Source organism: Otolemur garnettii, unplaced genomic scaffold, assembly GCF_000181295.1.
Source record: "Otolemur garnettii isolate 467f Iridium unplaced genomic scaffold, OtoGar3 scaffold00003, whole genome shotgun sequence".
Lineage (NCBI taxonomy): Eukaryota > Metazoa > Chordata > Mammalia > Primates > Galagidae > Otolemur > Otolemur garnettii.
Genome location: NW_003852398.1, coordinates 46,993,826 through 47,010,718, shown reverse-complemented (window position 1 = coordinate 47,010,718; position 16,893 = coordinate 46,993,826). Strand labels below are relative to the sequence as shown.

The 16,893-nt window shown below is 42.9% G+C and overlaps 1 protein-coding gene across 1 annotated transcript in view; it reads left to right on the top strand.

The window, feature by feature from the left end:
* The first annotated feature begins 12,422 nt into the window (after positions 1 to 12,422).
* SLC12A2 (solute carrier family 12 member 2) overlaps positions 12,423 to 16,893 on the top strand; it is a 90,728-nt gene continuing 86,257 nt past the window's right edge. Inside the window, exon 1 of the mRNA XM_023514764.1 lies at positions 12,423 to 13,145. Within this exon, the coding sequence (XP_023370532.1) occupies positions 12,423 to 13,145 (723 nt within the window). The remainder of the gene's footprint in view (positions 13,146 to 16,893) is intronic.

Here is a 16,893-nt window from a genome sequence, read left to right as displayed (position 1 = left end):
TACAAGGAAACCTATTCAGGTATTTACCATGGCACGTGTACAAAAGTGTTCACAAAAACAAAAGGTAATCTGGAAATCATCAAAATACTCATTAACAGTAGAATGGATACGCTAATTTGGTATGTCCATACAAGGTAATGTTGTATTGTGAAAATACAGGTAGTACAAAAGAAAACCACCTTACTTGCATAAATATATGCTGAAAAGAAGACACAGAAAACCCCACGTGTAATAGGAATACATTTATATTATTTTTAGGACAGTAAAACTCAGAAAATGACTATCACACGCTGGGAGTGAAGGAAAAGGCTGGGATCCGATCCGGCAAGAGCACCACAGGGGCCTTCGGGTCCTGGCCAGGTTATGTTTCATGAAGCTGAGGTAATTCACACAGGTGTTTGATTCATAATTTTAATCAAAATGTACATAGCTGTATGTTCTAAACACTCCTCTATGTATGTTATATACCATAAAAATGCAAAAATAAAACAAAATGGTTGGGTGTGTCACACTAGCACTCTAACAGGCCAAAGTGGGAGGACTGCTTGAACTTAGGAGTTCAAGAAGCTTGAGCAAGGAGGAGACACTGTGTGTGCTAAAAATACAAAAAATTAGCTGGGCACTGTGGTGGGCACCTGTAGCCCCAGCTACTAGGGACACTGAAGCAGGAGGATTGCTTGAACCTAGAGTTTTACGTTGCTGTGAGCTAGACTAAGGCCACAGCACTCTTGCCTAGGTGACAGAGCAAGACTCCATCTCCAAACAAAACAGGCTCGGTGCTCGTAGCACAGTGGTTTTGGCGCCAGCCACATATACCAAGGCTGGCGGGTTCGAACCTGGCCTGGGTCAGCTGAACAACAATGACAATTACAACAACAACAAAAAAATAGCTGGGTCTTATGGCGGGCATCTGTAGTCCCAGCTACTCGGGAGACTGGGGCAGGAGAATCACTTAAGCCCAAGAGCTTGAGGTTGCTGCGAGCTGTGATGCTAGGCCACTCTACAAGGGGCAATATAGGAAGACTGTCTCTCAAACAAACAAAGAAACAAACAAAAAAAGAAACAAAACAAAGCACCCTATACCACCAATAGCCTATAATTCCAAGAGGTACCTTATGCTAGTTTCCAAGGAGTAATTCTTAGGCTTGCAAAATCATTTCTAAGGTTTAGACATTTATAAACTAAAAATAAAGTAAAAAGAAGCTGGATATGGAACTGGGTCCAAAGCATCACAATAAAAATCAGTACCAGTACCGAGAATAGATTCTATATTTAGATTAGAAGATGGAATTTTTAATTCCTTCTTCATTATTAGACTTTTAATATGCCTTCCTAAATTAGATTTAGGCCATTCTTCTTCAGAAATATTACATTTCATGATAAATTTATTTCAGAAACTTCAAGCACTCTTAAAAAGCATACAAATACATTCTTCCTGCCATGATCGCTCATATTTACCTAGCCTGCACAAATAATCTAAAAGACAAAAAATACAAGAAGCATGTCAAGAAGCTTAAAATCAAGTGCTTAAAACCCCTCTGTTCAGCTTGGCACCTGTGGCTCAAGTGGCTAAGGCACCAGCCATGTATACCCAAGGTGGCGGGTTCGAATCTAGCCTGGGCCTGCCAAACAACAACGGCTGCAACCAAAAAATAGCCGGGCCTTGTGGCAGGCGCTTGTGGTCCCCGGTACTTGGGAGGCTGAGGCAGGAGACTCGCTTGAGTCCAGGAATTGGAGGTTGCTGTGAGCTGTGATGCCGCAGCACTCTACCTAGGGGGACAGCTTGAGGCTCCTGTCTAAAAAAAAAAAACAACAAAACCACCTCTGTTCTCCACTCATACTCCACATGCAAACATACGGTAGTAGTGGGGGAGAAGGAGGAGGAAGAGAGGTTTGGGATTGTTACGGTGCACACACATCTGTGTCCATATCCACACCTACACGTGCCATTTTGTTAGGAGGAAATCTCTTTAAGATGTTAGTTATGTGTTAAGTTTCACTCAATATTTATAGGTGTGTTTTCAGCTCCATGCTCGATGTAATTGCCATTTCAATTCGCCACTTCAATACTAGTGTTAAAAACATTTTATAACCTTTTAGAACACAGGTTTCTACCCACTGGGAGGACTCATCACCATGGGAGGTTCCAGGACTCACCAGTTTATTTACTGGCCCCTAGTAAAAGACTCTCATTTCCCAAGTTGCTATGCAATTTTTGTGCCTACATTTTGGCCAGTAAGATGACATGTGTGTGTGAGCCAGTGAATCTGATTAACAAGTTGCTTGTTTACTACTGTCTAGTTCCCCTGCCCACTAATTGGAAAACAGCAAAAACTGAAGGGTCCCAGATCTAACCCAGAGGTAGGAGCCTCATCATGGGAACAGCATTACTGCCTGGACAGTTTCAGACAGATCGTTTCTAGACTGCAGTCTGAGCAAAGTAGAATTGCCTATCTTTTTAAAACATACTTAAAGTATACTTTTAAAAGATACTGTTATAGCAAATTTAATGTTGAATTCTAAATATTCTGTTAAATTACTTATAGGAAACACTTAAATCATTGCCATACACCAAAGCAAAAATATTTGTCATAAGAATTTGGGAATAACAACACAACCTTAAAATAAAAAAGTACACATTAATTTATATATGATCTTGTGATGGCAAGGGCCTGTGTAAGCATTACATCAAAGGTAAAAATCACAAAGAAAAAGACTAAGACACTTTATTGCAATATTATTTTCTAAACGATAATTCTACTAACACCACGATAAGCGAAACTACAACACCACTGACAAACTGTAGAAAATCAATTTAGTTTCAGGTTTCTTCCTGTAATAATACATAAAAAGCTCTTAAAAGACACCAGAAAAATGGCAAAGAACATTGTATTAATACTAATCCTTGGTGGTAAGCCACAAAAACCAACTCTGATTAACTTAAATAGAGTGAATTACTGGAAGAATATGAGGAAGCCAAAAGGAAGAAGAACCAGATACAGAAAGGACCAGAAAAGAAGTTTGAGAAAGTAGAAGTACCTACTATGTTCTGTGTTGCCACTGGAATAAAAGGATAGATCCCTGGAAACACACTGAGGTGGTGCACAGAACGTCTGCTGGCTGAGAGCTCTCAGGAGATACAACTACAGCAGAATCTCTGTAAGTTGACCACCCGAGGGACTGTAACAAACTGGTCAACATAAGGAACAAGGCCTACTGATATATACATGTGGTACACATCCAGTCTATGAAAATTAGGTCAACTTAAGGAGGTGGTCAGTGTAGGGAGAAAGTCAACTATGGTGGTTCAACTGTAAAAGGAAATGAGGAAGGCAGGACTGGGCAGACCCACGAGGAGGATGCAGCTGAAGCCTCAGCCAATCCTACAGGGCACTCCTTGCAAAGATGGCCCTTTAGAATTGTCCCACATAGAGTCAAGGCCCATGATACTGAGATTAGCTAGTTAGTGGTCTTGGGCTGCCACCAGGCAAAGTGGTTTCCGAGGGAGGGAGGAAGTGACATATAAGCAGCTAAGAGTCCCAGCATGTGGACTTATTTTCAGACTTAGCATCACACCACCCAAAACTCAAAGCTCTTAGGAGAGCTACACTGGCACATTTGGTGGCATGTTCACAATTGGCTGGGGCAAGGAAGGTCTTCTATTGTGAACTGCCAAAACTGCACACACACAAAGAGGTAATACCTCACTCCACAAAAGAAGAAAACAAAACAAAAAATTTGTATGTATTATGAAAACAAGACTGAGTGGAAGTAAGCCATCCAGAATGCAGCAATTGTCTACTATGGATGTTAATAGGCACTTCAGAAATAAACATAGATAAGTGATTAACTTGTAAAAGTATGTCCTCTCTAGCAAAGATCTGAAAATTAAATGATCTTTTGCTAATCAGATTCACAAAGATGAGGAAGGACTTTACCTGGAACTTGTCAGATGCTCAAAGACAATGCTGAGGATAGAAGGATAAACTGAAACGCAGGCTACATCATCTTTCTGAAAATCAATTTCTAGGTGTGCCGTAAGTTTAAAAAACATACATACCTCGCAATTTCACTTCTAAGAACTTATTCTAAGGTAATAGTTAAGAAGATGTATGCATTCTATGCAAGGAAATTCCGCATAGCACTGTTTGCTATTATTTATAAATGAAATAAACAGAATGGTCAAAAATAGGTGATTTAGTTAGTAAATTGTGATAAATTCTAAATCACGCAATATTATGAAGCCATTAGAAATCATGCATTCATTTTATATATGCAAAGATGTTCATGTTATTGGTAAATAAATTATAAAACATGCAATACATCATTTGTAATAACATAAATGGCATTTTGCAGTGACAGCATTACAAATATTACTTCCCTTGCCCTTTTTCCTGTGACTTCTGTATTATACATGTTACTTTTATAATTAGAAAAATACAAATAATAAATATCTAATCCCTTGATTTCTTATGGCTATGAAATTCTTGATATATGTTATAGAATTTTGCCTTTAGAACTTGATTACAACTGAGGTAGACATTTAGTTCAATGCTCTTAAAAAAACAAAAAAACTTTTTGGCTAAGTAGAAGTATTGGTACTTACAGTCATATTCAAAAGTCACCTGGTAGCCTAGACTAGAGTAAAAACAATTACTTGAACTGTAAAAACCTCTTTTTGTTAATCATCATCGGGTTTTTTTTTTTTTAAACTAGAATATATAGTTTTGGCCCACGTTTAAAGGGAGATTAAATTACTTGGAAAGGGCCCAGAGGAAAGTAATAAAAGTAATAAAAATAATTGCATACTTAGACACTGGGCTCTATAATGACATACAAGAGGAAATCATTAGAGAATAAAACTGAAAATAACCTTACATTTTCATGGGTTACTATAGCCTCTGAAGAACAGCACAAGATATAAAAAGTTAGAGTTATTGTAATAATAATTACTTTAGTCATTAGAAACAATGTTCTGCCCTTAAATAAGTATTTGAGGATTATCATATGTCCTCTGTCATGGCATAAAGACTTATATCCATTAGAATGTGTTATTAAAGACACAAAATCTTTTCTTAAAAAAGAAGCTTATAGGGCTGGGCACAGTGGCTCATGCCTGTAATCCTACCACTCTGGGAGACCAAGGCAAGAGGATCACTTGAGGAGTCTGAGACCAGCCTGAGCAAGAGCAAGACTTGCTCTCTACTAAAAACAGAAGAATTAGCTGGGTGTTGCGGTGGGTGCCTATAGACCCAGCTGCTTAGGAGGCTGAGGCAGGAGGATTGCTTGAGCCCAGGAGTTTGAGGTTGCTGTTAGCTAGGCTGAGGCCACAGCACTCTAGCCTGGTCAACAAAGTGAGATTAACTAAAAAAAAAAAGTCTAAGTCAGAATAATTTTTTAAAGTTTAAAGTAGAGACTTACTACATAACCCTTTAAGATCTCTCCACATTTATGGTTTTTTTAATTTCAGGCATCTTAGAACAATATGAAAACATATCAGTTATATTTATGCCTTTTTGAAAGTAAAAAAATGGAATTATCATCAAGGACTATAAAAGAGGATTAAAAAATTAGAGATTTTTCATTAGTAGTGAAGAAAATACCATATAGGTAGGCAATTTAGTTAGGCACGCATTATATTATTTGACTCCATAAAGGGGGAGCAATTAAGCTAATCATTAAGGTATGTATACATGATACATGTGTGTTTTGTAAGTGTCAGTGTTTGTGTTTTAAATCAGTTTGTTGTTGAAAGTGTAGTACGACACAGTGAATGCAGACAAAATGCTCCTACAGCATGCTGGTGTGCATTAGTTTTGAAGAACCCAGTGGAAGGAAAAAATGGATTTATGATGAATAAGAAAGAATCACCCTTAGTCTGGGCTACTGTTCCATCTTCCAAATAAGTAGCCGTAACAGAATGATACTAACAACTGTTTTAAAAATTTATAACAGAAAAAAAATCACTTATATGTTACTCAAAAAATTACTTAAATATCTCTCAAAACCAAAATGAAAAGCAAATAAAAGAAGTAAATAGGACATATCTGCCAAATAGGTACAACTTAAAAGTTTTGCCTTAGCACTTTTTTTGAGTAAAACATTACATTTTAAATATTTATTTAATGTTTATATACCTAAGGGTTTATTATGTATTAGAACTATTCTAAGCACCTTATGGACAGTGATTTAGGTAACCTTTACAACTCTATAGGGTAGCTACTATTATTATTATAGATGATGAAACTGAGGTACAGAGGCCAGCCTAGTCCAAGGTCACACAACTAGTAAGTAGTGATATGGAGATTCAAATCCAGGCGATCCTGTGCTGGAGTCCGTAACTATAAGCACCAAACTATTATGTAAAATTATTTACCTCAAAGATAATACTTGACAATTTTGAACTCTAGACTGTAGAGTTAGAAGTATAAAAGTAACTGACTACATAAGGAAAGTAACTTTTCTAATATAGAATTTAGGTTGGAAGATACTTCTTTACTAGCTTTTTTTTTTTTTTTTTAAATTTTTTGAGGCAGAGTCTCACTCTGTTACCCTGGGTAAGTGGCATGGTATTATCATAGCTCATAGCAACCTCAAACTCTCAGGCTTAAGAGATCCTCTTGCTTCAGCCTCCAGAGTAGCAGGGACTATAGGCACCTGCCACAATGCCCAGCTACTTTTTCTATTTTTAGTAGAGACAGGTCTTTCTCTTGCTCAGGCTGGTCTCGAACTCCTGAGCTCAAGCAATCCTCCCACCTTGGCTTCCCAGAGTGCTAGGATTACAGGCATGAGCCATGGTGCCCAGTTCCTTTACTAGCTTTATGACAAATTACAAGTATAGGTCAAAGTGGGAGATGAGAAAGAGATTATTTTATTTTAAATGCATTTGTTGTGAGTTATCCAAACTTACTATGGATAAGCAAAACATAATAGATTTAAATAGACCAGCTGGGGCAACACAGGGAGATCCCCATCTATACAAAAATCAGCTGGGTATGGTAGTTTACCATAGTCCCAGCTACTTGGGAGGCTGAGGCAGGAGGATCCCTTGTGCCTAAGAGTTTGAGGTTACAACAAGCTGTGTGGAGAGCCACTGCACTCCAGCCTAGGCAATAGTGAGACCCTGTTTCAATCAATCAATAAAATCTAAAGAAAAAGCACAGTAAGACTTTTATTAATGTTTAATTCTATGACTGACTTTATAATATATTTTTAATTAAAGAAGAATGTGATTGGGATATTAGAGGTTAAGAAAACCGAACTATATAATTTACCAGTACAAACAAGCTTCTCTAGGGTAACATTTTTCTTTTTTTCCATGACAATCAGATAATCATTTTATGAACTATATGTTCCATTGACTTAATTTGTATGCTGAATGCCATGCAGGAAAAAAAGGATAACCAGGCAGAGAGTATCAGCATCCAACATGTCTAACTCAAAACTGTTTAACAGAAAAAAAAAAAGGGGCGGGGCTGACTGTCAAGGTTCTACATGGCTTTGCTCCTTACATGTTCTAATGCTGCAGATACAGGGAGCTGTTGGTCCCTTTGAGATCATCTGGCATTTGTGAAATGAGAAGTTTGGAGCAACAGCTACTTAAGTCTTCTCCAGTCCTAAAATTCTAAGTACATCAAAAACACATTACCAAGTACATCCGTATAAATATTTTCAAAGGTTGACTTTTTGGCAAAAGGGGAAATAGAGCAAAATAAGTGAGACAGTCCACTGTGGCATTGACAATGAGTCTGTTCTCAAGACACTGACACCTAGTAAATGTGACCACCAAATGTCTACGAACAATTAACTAATGGAGACCTCTCCTTACAATGTTTCTACAAGTTTCACATATATGTTCTGATTGTATCTCCTGGAACCTCTGCTTTCCCCTCCCCCATGGCACTGTCATTTTGTTGGTTAATACGTTACTAAATTCAATATATATTCAACTCTCACCTTTCCCTGCCTTTTGGCCCAATTTAACACTGCTAATCCCACTTTAAAACACGTTCTTCCGTTTTTTTTCTCATTTCTTAGACCTTTCTTTGTATCTGTAGGTTTTCTATTTAGTCATTACCAGATGCTGGAATTATTTTTTTACTTGACCAAGGTTTTCATCTGCAAAATGAGGGTAATCCTTTGATTTTCTTCATAGCATTGCTATGAGAATTAAGATTATTATTTATTTATTTACTGAGACAGAGTCTCAAGCTGTTGCCCTGGATAGAGTGCCACGGCATCACAGCTCACAGCAACCTCAAACTCTTGGGCTTAAGCGATTCTCTTGCCTCAGCCTCCCACGCAGCTGGGACTACAGGCCCCCACCACAACTCCCCAGCTATTTTTTGGTTGTACTTGTCATTGTTGGCCTGGGTCTGGTTCGAACCCACCAGCCTCAGTGTATGTGGCCGGCGCCCTATCCACTGAGCTATGGGCACTGCACAGAGAATTAAGATTAACGTACAGGCAGGTGTCCTCAAACTACAGCCTGCCTAGGATATTTATCTGGCCTGCTGGATGTTTTTGCCACCGCTGCCGCTGCCTGTCCTGCTTAGCAGCCAACTTGCCTCAGGACCGCAGTCCCGCCTTCCAATGGTCTGAGGGACAGCGAACTGGTCCCCTCTTTAAAAAGTTTGAGGACCCCTGGTATGGAGTTTAGCACAGTATTCAGGGCATAAATTCTCTATAAATGTAAGCTATTATTGTTATTATTATGACTAGATTAGTGAAATTGTGTCCTGCCTTCCCATGCTGACTCTGTCTCTTCTTCACTCTTCTGCTCAATGTAACTAGAGTTTTAATAAATGCAAATCTGGCCGGGCGCAGTAGTTCACTGGCCTGTAATCCCAGCACTTGGGAGGCTGAGGCAGGTGGATTGCCTGAGGTCACAGTTTGAGACCAGCGTGAGCATGAGGGAGACCTCATCTCTAAAAAATAGCTGGGTGTTGTGGCAGGTGCCTGTAGTCCCAGCTACCTGGGAGGCTGAGGCAAGAGAATAGCTTGAACCCAAGAGTTTGAGGTGGCTGCGACCTAAGATGCCCCAGCATTCTACCAATGGTGATCAAGTCAGACTCTTGTCTCAAAAAAATAAAATAAAATAAAAATAAATACAAATCTAATCATGTGTCCCTGTCTTTGTGGAAACCTATTAATGGTTGTACAGGGCTTTTAGAATACCGACTGACTCATCTCTTTACTATTCTTGCTCCATAATTCCTATGCTTTAATGAAACTGACTTCAAGATCCATGGATAGTTCCTGTTCGTTCCATGAAGGTTTCTGTCCACAATATTTCCCTTGTTTGAATGACCCTGACAGTTGTACTTTGGTCATAATTGTCCTTCAGACCTCTGGTGGAGTCACTGCCTTCTTAAGTCTACTCTCACAATTTTGAATTTTCATTGTACCATGTTCCTCCAGAACTTCTCAGTTTGCAATCACACATGTTTTGGAGTGATGACTGCTTATTGTTACTATACATGTGTGTTTCCTCTAGCAAAGACCTCAGACTAGCTTTTGATATTCATCCTACCAAACCTGTTCCCTTCATCATCTCCTCCACCCTAGAGAAGAGCAATGCCATTCTTCTAGTTGTTTAAGCCAAAAACCTTGAATTTTCCTTCTTTCACACCATATATCCATCAGCAAATTTTATTGCCGCCCCCAAATTCAACCACTTTTCCATTTCCATTGCTATCCATTGTGGTCAAAGCCACACGTCACCATTTCCTGGATTGTTGAAATACCTCTTATCTGCCTGCTTCTTTTTTTGCCTCTATAGCTTCCTCCCTTGTCTATTTACAAGATAGTTAGATGGACCCTTGAAATATGCCAGATCATGTCATTTTTCCACTGAGAACTGCCAAAGACTTGCCATCTGCTATGGACTGAATTGTGCCTCCCACAAAATTTCTAAGTTGAAGCCCCCTCCTTAATGTGACTATACTTTTTTTTTTTAAATACAGTCTGTCTTACTCTGTTGCACAGGTCAGCGTGGCACAGGCTCAGCCTAGTTCACAGAAATCTCAAACTCCTGGGTTCAAGGGATCCTCTTGCCTCAGCCGCCCAAATAGCCAGGACGACAGGCACTCTCACATGCCCAGTTCTTACTCAGCTCCAGCCAAACTGGTGAACAGGCAATTCCTTGAGTGTCCTAGGCACCCTCCCACCTTCGGGCCTTTGTTTTTCCTCTGCTGGGAACACTGTTTTCCCAAGTATTTGCAACATTCACCTTTTCACTCAAATGTTGCCTTCCTAGTAAAGTCATCTTATGGAAAATTTTATCATCCTCTTCTCACACACGTATCCCAGTCCCATTTCTTTAGCACTCACTACTTAGATACTATATATTTTATCTATTTATCTTGTCTATTTCACTAGAATGAGTTCCACAAGATAAAGGATGGTCTGTTTCTCATGTATCCATGAGAAGGTTCTCAACATGTATTCAATTAAATGAATGTTGATTCCAACAGCTGCCAAATTACCTTTGGAGGCTAAAAGGGACCCCACAGATCAACGACTAGTGCACAATTCCCCAGTAGAAAACTGCATTAAAGGATTTCCTGATGTTTTCCGGCCTCTTCTGGTTTTCTGCTAATGTTACTAAAGCTCAAAGGGGGGTTAAGAGCAACATGATTCAAGAGCTGTTCCTCCTCCCTCCATCTTTAAAGCAGATAATAAAATGAGCTAAAAAGTTGTCAAAGTAAAACAAGATGGCCATGGCATTTTTGAAAATTGCCTGGCTGCAGCTTTTACCTACAGCATTTTCAAACAGTTCTGCAAACTCTGAGGCTCTTTAATCGTGCTTCCAGGGTTCAGCAAAGGATGGTGTTTAGGTCCTAAAATAAAATTTAAAAAGACAGAAATATAAATAAAGAACAAGTGATTGAAGGAAGCCATTCGTTGCCGTTGTCATTCACTAATTTTACTTAGGGCTTTGGGCAGAATTTTGGTTAAAAAAAGGGGGGAGGAGCTCTGCTGCGAGGGAAACTGGAAAATAGTTATATCCCCTTACATTTTACAGAAGAGAAATTTCAGAGGAGAGGAGTACCTTTCCGTTTCTATTAAAACAGAGGAATTCTTCGCACTCCAAATCATCCAGAAGCTTCCCGGTAAATGCTCAGTGACTACTGTCACTGTATTCTGAGAGCTGAGCTTCATATCATTTTTGGCAATGTCCCAAATTAAAAATGTGGTCTTGGAACAATGAGATACCTCCCTCCGCACCTTCAAACCTGAGCTTTTAAGAGTGTTATCGGAAGTGTGGACACACCCACTGCATCGCCACTGGAACTAATCTCTAGGTATACAAATCTCACTGTGCTTCGCAGGGTGAGTCTACCACGAAAAAAAAAAAAAAAAAAAGGCGGCACGGAGGAAATCCTGCCTCCCAGCAAGCTCAGGCCCCGAGTAAGAGCGGGAAGTCGCGGCGGGCCGGGGCCTGCACAGACCGTGGCTGGTGGGGGGCGCAGCGCGCCGGCGGCCGGGACGGAAGACCCCCGGCAGCACCGGCAGGCACAGGGGTGGCTGCAGCTCCAGCCCGGCCTCGGGTACCAGGCGTCTAGGGGGAAGCCGCCCTGACGCTCTGCAGCATCTCGCGAGATCTCGCCGGCTCGGCCCAATAACTGCGAGTTCAGAACTTAAAAAAAAAAAAAAGCGAAGAAGCCAGCAGGCGGGAGTCCCTGAAGCAGCGGAAGGGGTGGCAGCTGCCGCGGGAGCATCAGCTGCCGGCGTGAGCTGATGCAGGGCCCGCGAGCGGTCCGCAGCCGCGTGGCCTGGCCGGTCGGTCCATTGACGCGCGGCCCCAGGCGGAGCGAGGGGAAGGCGGTCGGAGCCCGCTCCTCTTCGCCGCAGAGCGCTGCGGGGGGAGGGAGGTGGCGCGGTGGGAGGAGGGCGACGGAAGAGGAGGTAGCGGCGCGGCGATCCTCCCGGCGACATCAGTGAGGCGGCGCGCGGCCAAGCCTGCTCCCTGACCGCGTTGCTGGTGCTGCCCGCTCTGCCCGAGGCCCGGCGCGGGCGGGCCGGACTCGATCCTCGCGTGGGCCGCTCTTGCGCGGGGCCGCGGAGCCCGGGAGGGCCGGAGCGCCCAGGGAGCGCCCGCCGCGCGCCGCGACAGGACCGCGGGTGGGCGGGCTGAGGGGCGGAGGAGCGGCCGGCCCCGCCTCCCGCGTGCTGCAGCCGGAGCCGCCGCCGCTGCGGCCCCGCCGAGGCTTTAAACAGCGGGGCCCGCGCCGCGCCCGGCGCACTCGCGCTCCGACTCGGCTGGCGGCGGCGTTTGTGCCGGCTCTGGCGAGCGGCGGTGAGGACCGTGACTCCCTCACCTGGCCCAGTGGACGCGGCCATCACCGGCTAGGGGCGCGGAGGGCGTGCAGCCCGAGACGTCCGCCAGGCACTTCGGGTCCGCCAGGGGTCTGGCAGCGATGGAGCCTGGGCCCGCGGCGCCCTCCTCCGGCGCCCAGAGGTCGGCCGGGGTCGGGGAGACTCCACCGGCCGCCGCTCTGGCCCCCGCCGGGTTAGACCTGCCCGGCACTGCGGTGCCCTCGGTGCCAGAGGATGCTGCGGCCGCAAGCCGAGACGCCAGCGGGGTCCGCAGCGAGGTTGCCGCGGCGGCCGGGGACGGGCTGGGCAGACCCTTGGGGCCCACCCCGAGCCAGAGCCGCTTCCAGGTGGACCTGGTTTCCGAGAACGCCGGGCGGGCCGCGGCGGCGGCGGCGGCGGCGGGGGCGGAGAAGGCGGCGAAGGAGGCGAAAGTCAGTGGCGAAGGCGGGCCGGCGAAGGGGAGCGAGGAAGCCAAGGGCCGCTTCCGTGTGAACTTCGTGGACCCTGCTGCCTCCTCGTCTGCGGAGGACAGCCTTTCGGATGCGGCGGGGATCGGAGGCGACGGGCCCAACGTGAGCTTCCAGAACGGCGGGGACACAGTGCTGAGCGAGGGCAGTAGCCTGCACTCGGGCGGCGGCGGCAGCAGTGGGCACCACCAGCACTACTACTATGATACCCACACCAACACCTATTACCTGCGCACCTTCGGCCACAACACCATGGACGCTGTGCCCAGGATCGACCACTACCGGCACACAGCCGCGCAGCTGGGCGAGAAACTGCTTCGGCCCAGCCTGGCCGAGCTCCACGACGAGCTGGAAAAGGTGAGCTCGCCCAGCCTCCTCCCCTTCTTCCCCAGCCCCTGCTGCGGGCTGATCGCGGGATGTGGCAGCCCACTCTCCCCGGGTGAGGTGGCGGGAGTGGACGTGCACGACTGGCTGGCATCTCTGCACTCAGCTGTCAAGGGTGGAATTGCAGAAGAATGTAACTTAATCTCTTAAAAGTTTGCAGCGGGCTTGGCTAGTTACGTGATACTGGAGAGACTACATTTAACAACCTGCACCATGCACTTACATATGCTTTCTTTCTCACCCACGCTGAACAGTTACAATCCCTCTGAATGACAGTTGTCTTTGTGGGCCCCAGAGAAGGGATTGTGCAGGCTTAGGTGTCCGTTGGGAGAGGGTGGAGAGACCCTACCATCTGTGTCTTTTTAAAGATTGTGTTTTGTGGCTTATCTACATTAGGGATACCAAGAGTAGGAATATTGGTGTTTGAAGGAAAATATTAGCAGGGTGTGTTTGTGATCTATGAATTATTGAAGTTCAATTCTTGCAATCTTGAATATGCAAAAGATCGTAGAAATCTTAAGTCTTGGGACATGCTCCTGAAAATGGCATAAATCCATTAAAAAAATAAAACCACTGTACTAATGAGGAATAAATCCATGTTTTTGCAGTGTAAACCCTTTGGGAAAGGGCTACATCAGAAATCTTAGGGAGAGATGGTGAGTCTTAAAAAAGAAACAGGAGAATTGGTTTTTCTATGGAGGTTGTCTAGAAAGACTTTCTGGGGTCTTTGCATATGCCATTATACTTTGTAAACAGAAAACCACTCCTATAAACTCATTGATTTTTGTAATTCTATTTTTTTATGGTCACGTAACACTTGTGTTTCTTCATTGTTCAAAATTGTTATTTTGAGATAACTGATGCTTTTGAGATTGGATTAATGCTTAACCTTTTTATGAGTTGAGATTACTTGAACTCTCCTTTTACAAGTGTGTGGTAACTACACTGATTGAAGTTTATGAATGCAAGGAGTTGGTACCACACAGGTTTGAAATGATCAGAGTGGAAAAGTTTAAATCCAATAAGTATGTCATTCCTTTTGGATATGATTATTTGATCTCATACAGTGGTTTCATACAAGACTGTGCTTGTCCCAGTGTTTGATAATGTAACATTCACAGTTTGGAATAATTGCAGAGGTTCAACCCTTACAGCTTATTGATTGTTTAAAAGCCTGACATCATTTAGCTTTAGATAATACTACTGTTATTTCATTGTGGTATTTTGTCATATCAGAAGCAAAACAATTTCTGAAACACTTCTTTTATTTATTACTCTGGGAGTTTCTAGTCCTTTTTTCCTTTTTCAAACTTAAAAATCTTTGTAGACTAAGGTATATAGGGAATTGGTCATTTTCCTTTCCTTTTACTATTAAAAATACAGAGATATTTTAGATTCATCTCATCAAAGTAGTTTGGCAGTAGAGCACTTTGTGTTTACCCCTAAGGATTAGAACAACTTCAAACCGAAGGATATATATCTTGAACTTAATATGCTTCCTAGGGAAATTTTTGTTATTTTCAATTCAATAACAAAGCACTTCGAGTTCTCCAACACTTAGGATCTCTGTGTGTATGTGTGTGTGCGTGCGTGTGTGTATTGTTTTTGGCATTTTGGTTTAGTTGTCTAAAAAACAGAACCCTGTGTTGCTAGCAGTATGCTAGTTGAAGTCGCCAGCCTCTCTGCCTTAACTTTCAGAATTATTGTGAGAATTAGGAAAAAAGAGCTATAAAAATAAATGGCCGTGTTGAGTGCCCTCTTACAGAGTTAAACTCTAGGATCTCAACTTTATTATTATTTTTTTCTATTTTTATTTTTAGTAGCAAAGGGGTGTGTGTGGGGTCTTGCTTTTGTTCAGGCTGGTCTCAAACTCCTGAGCTCAGGCAATCCACCCACCTCGGCCTCCCAGAGTGCTAGGATTGCAAGCATGAGCCGCTGCACCTGGCCAAAGATCTCAACTTTAGCTTCTCTTGTTTCCTGAATTATTAGATGAATGTATATAAAATGTTCAGGATTTCATTTATGCAAAAGGTAGTATGATGAATTCTTTGTAGTTTTTTACCTTCTACTGCTCATATTCTTCATGGTCACTGTTTCATTGGGTTAACTAATAGCCATATAGTAAAGATAATTTTGCTTAGAATTTTAACTGATGGATTCAAGAAATTTGTGTGATGTTAAGTAATACAGATACGGCTGTACACCACTGTTGAAGGAGGGGTAGGCAGAGAGACGGTGATTACATGGGTTGGGTAGATCCCCTGAAAGTTGTCCCTCATCCCATCAAGATTGACTTCCACCTCCCTGAGATCTTCTCTGTTGCTTCTCAATATTGAATTGTAATGGAATTTCTATGACATTTAATTCTGACATTGAATTGATTGTCATGTACTCTACTTTGGTCCACTGAATGGTTTATTATCCACCTGGGTCTAACTTTTTGCTGGGATCTGTGGAAGAACAAAAGAAGTAAAAGGAAAATGTTCCAGGAGGTTGTTAGGCAAAAGGTCTCTAGATTGTCTTCTTTCTACTGGAATTCCTTTTATTATCCATCACTGTGACTTTTTAAAAAGTATTTTGCCTAAATGTCCACCTGTAGGGAGGTAGTAGTATCTTTGGTTCTTGCTATATATCGCGTAGCCATTCTAGGACCAGGCTACATGAAGTCTGCGTTTATTAAATATTTATTGGGAAGGAGTTATCTTAGGTGTTGACCACGTGGTTGTGGCACTGTGGGATGATGTGGGGATTGGTAAAACAGATAGAGCCTCTGCCTAGACATTAACCAAATAGTTGGACAAACAGCACAGTTGCAGTGTATTTTATTTCTTCAAAAGAAAAGTAAACAGTGTTTATAAGGATATAATAGAACTTAGTTTGATTTGGATTTTGGGAAAGCCTTTTTCAAAAAATGTGACATTGGGGTGGTGCCTGTGGCTCAAAGGAATAGGGCGCTGGCCCCATATACCAGAGGTGGCGGGTTCAAACCCAGCCCCGGCCAAAAAAAAAAAAAAATCTTGCAAAAAAAAAAAAGTGTGATATTGAAACTGAGACCTGACGAATAAGTTGATGATAGTGTGGAATGACCCTTTCAGCTTAAGCGGCAGCATGTGTGAAGGTAGGGCCATGAGAAGAGTGATATGTCCAGAGTACTAAAAGGGGCTCTCTACTTCTCGTTAGGAATTAGCAGGACGCTTTTGAAGGATTTTGTGTGAGGTAGCAACATAATCTATTTTGTTTTAACATTTCTGGCTGCTGGGCAAGAATGGAAGCAGGGAGACTGAAGCTGATCCTGTGGTCTGGGTGAGAGATAAGGATGGCAGGATGGGTTGGATGTGGGAGTGAGAAAGGAGTTGGCTCCCAGATTTGGGACATGAACAACTGAACGGATGTTAGTGCTATTGCCTGAAACAGTAGAAATTGAAGGAGAAATCAATTTGGGGTGGAGGGGAGAAAGAATTCTATTTGAGTAGCCTATGAGGTATCTGATACTGAGAGTCATAGAGGGGACAGAATATGTATGTGTGTGTATAAAGGTATGGTGGCTTAAAGTCGTGGATTAAATCACTAAGCAGGGGCGTAGATAACAGAAAACAGAGTTTGGGGTTGGGCCTAGAGACCCTAAAGGTCTGTTGGGGATGATTGAGGGCCCACTGGCAGAGGAAATGAAGAAAGAGCGACCACGCTGGCAGTAAATAGCCTGGAGAGCAGTACTGGGAAG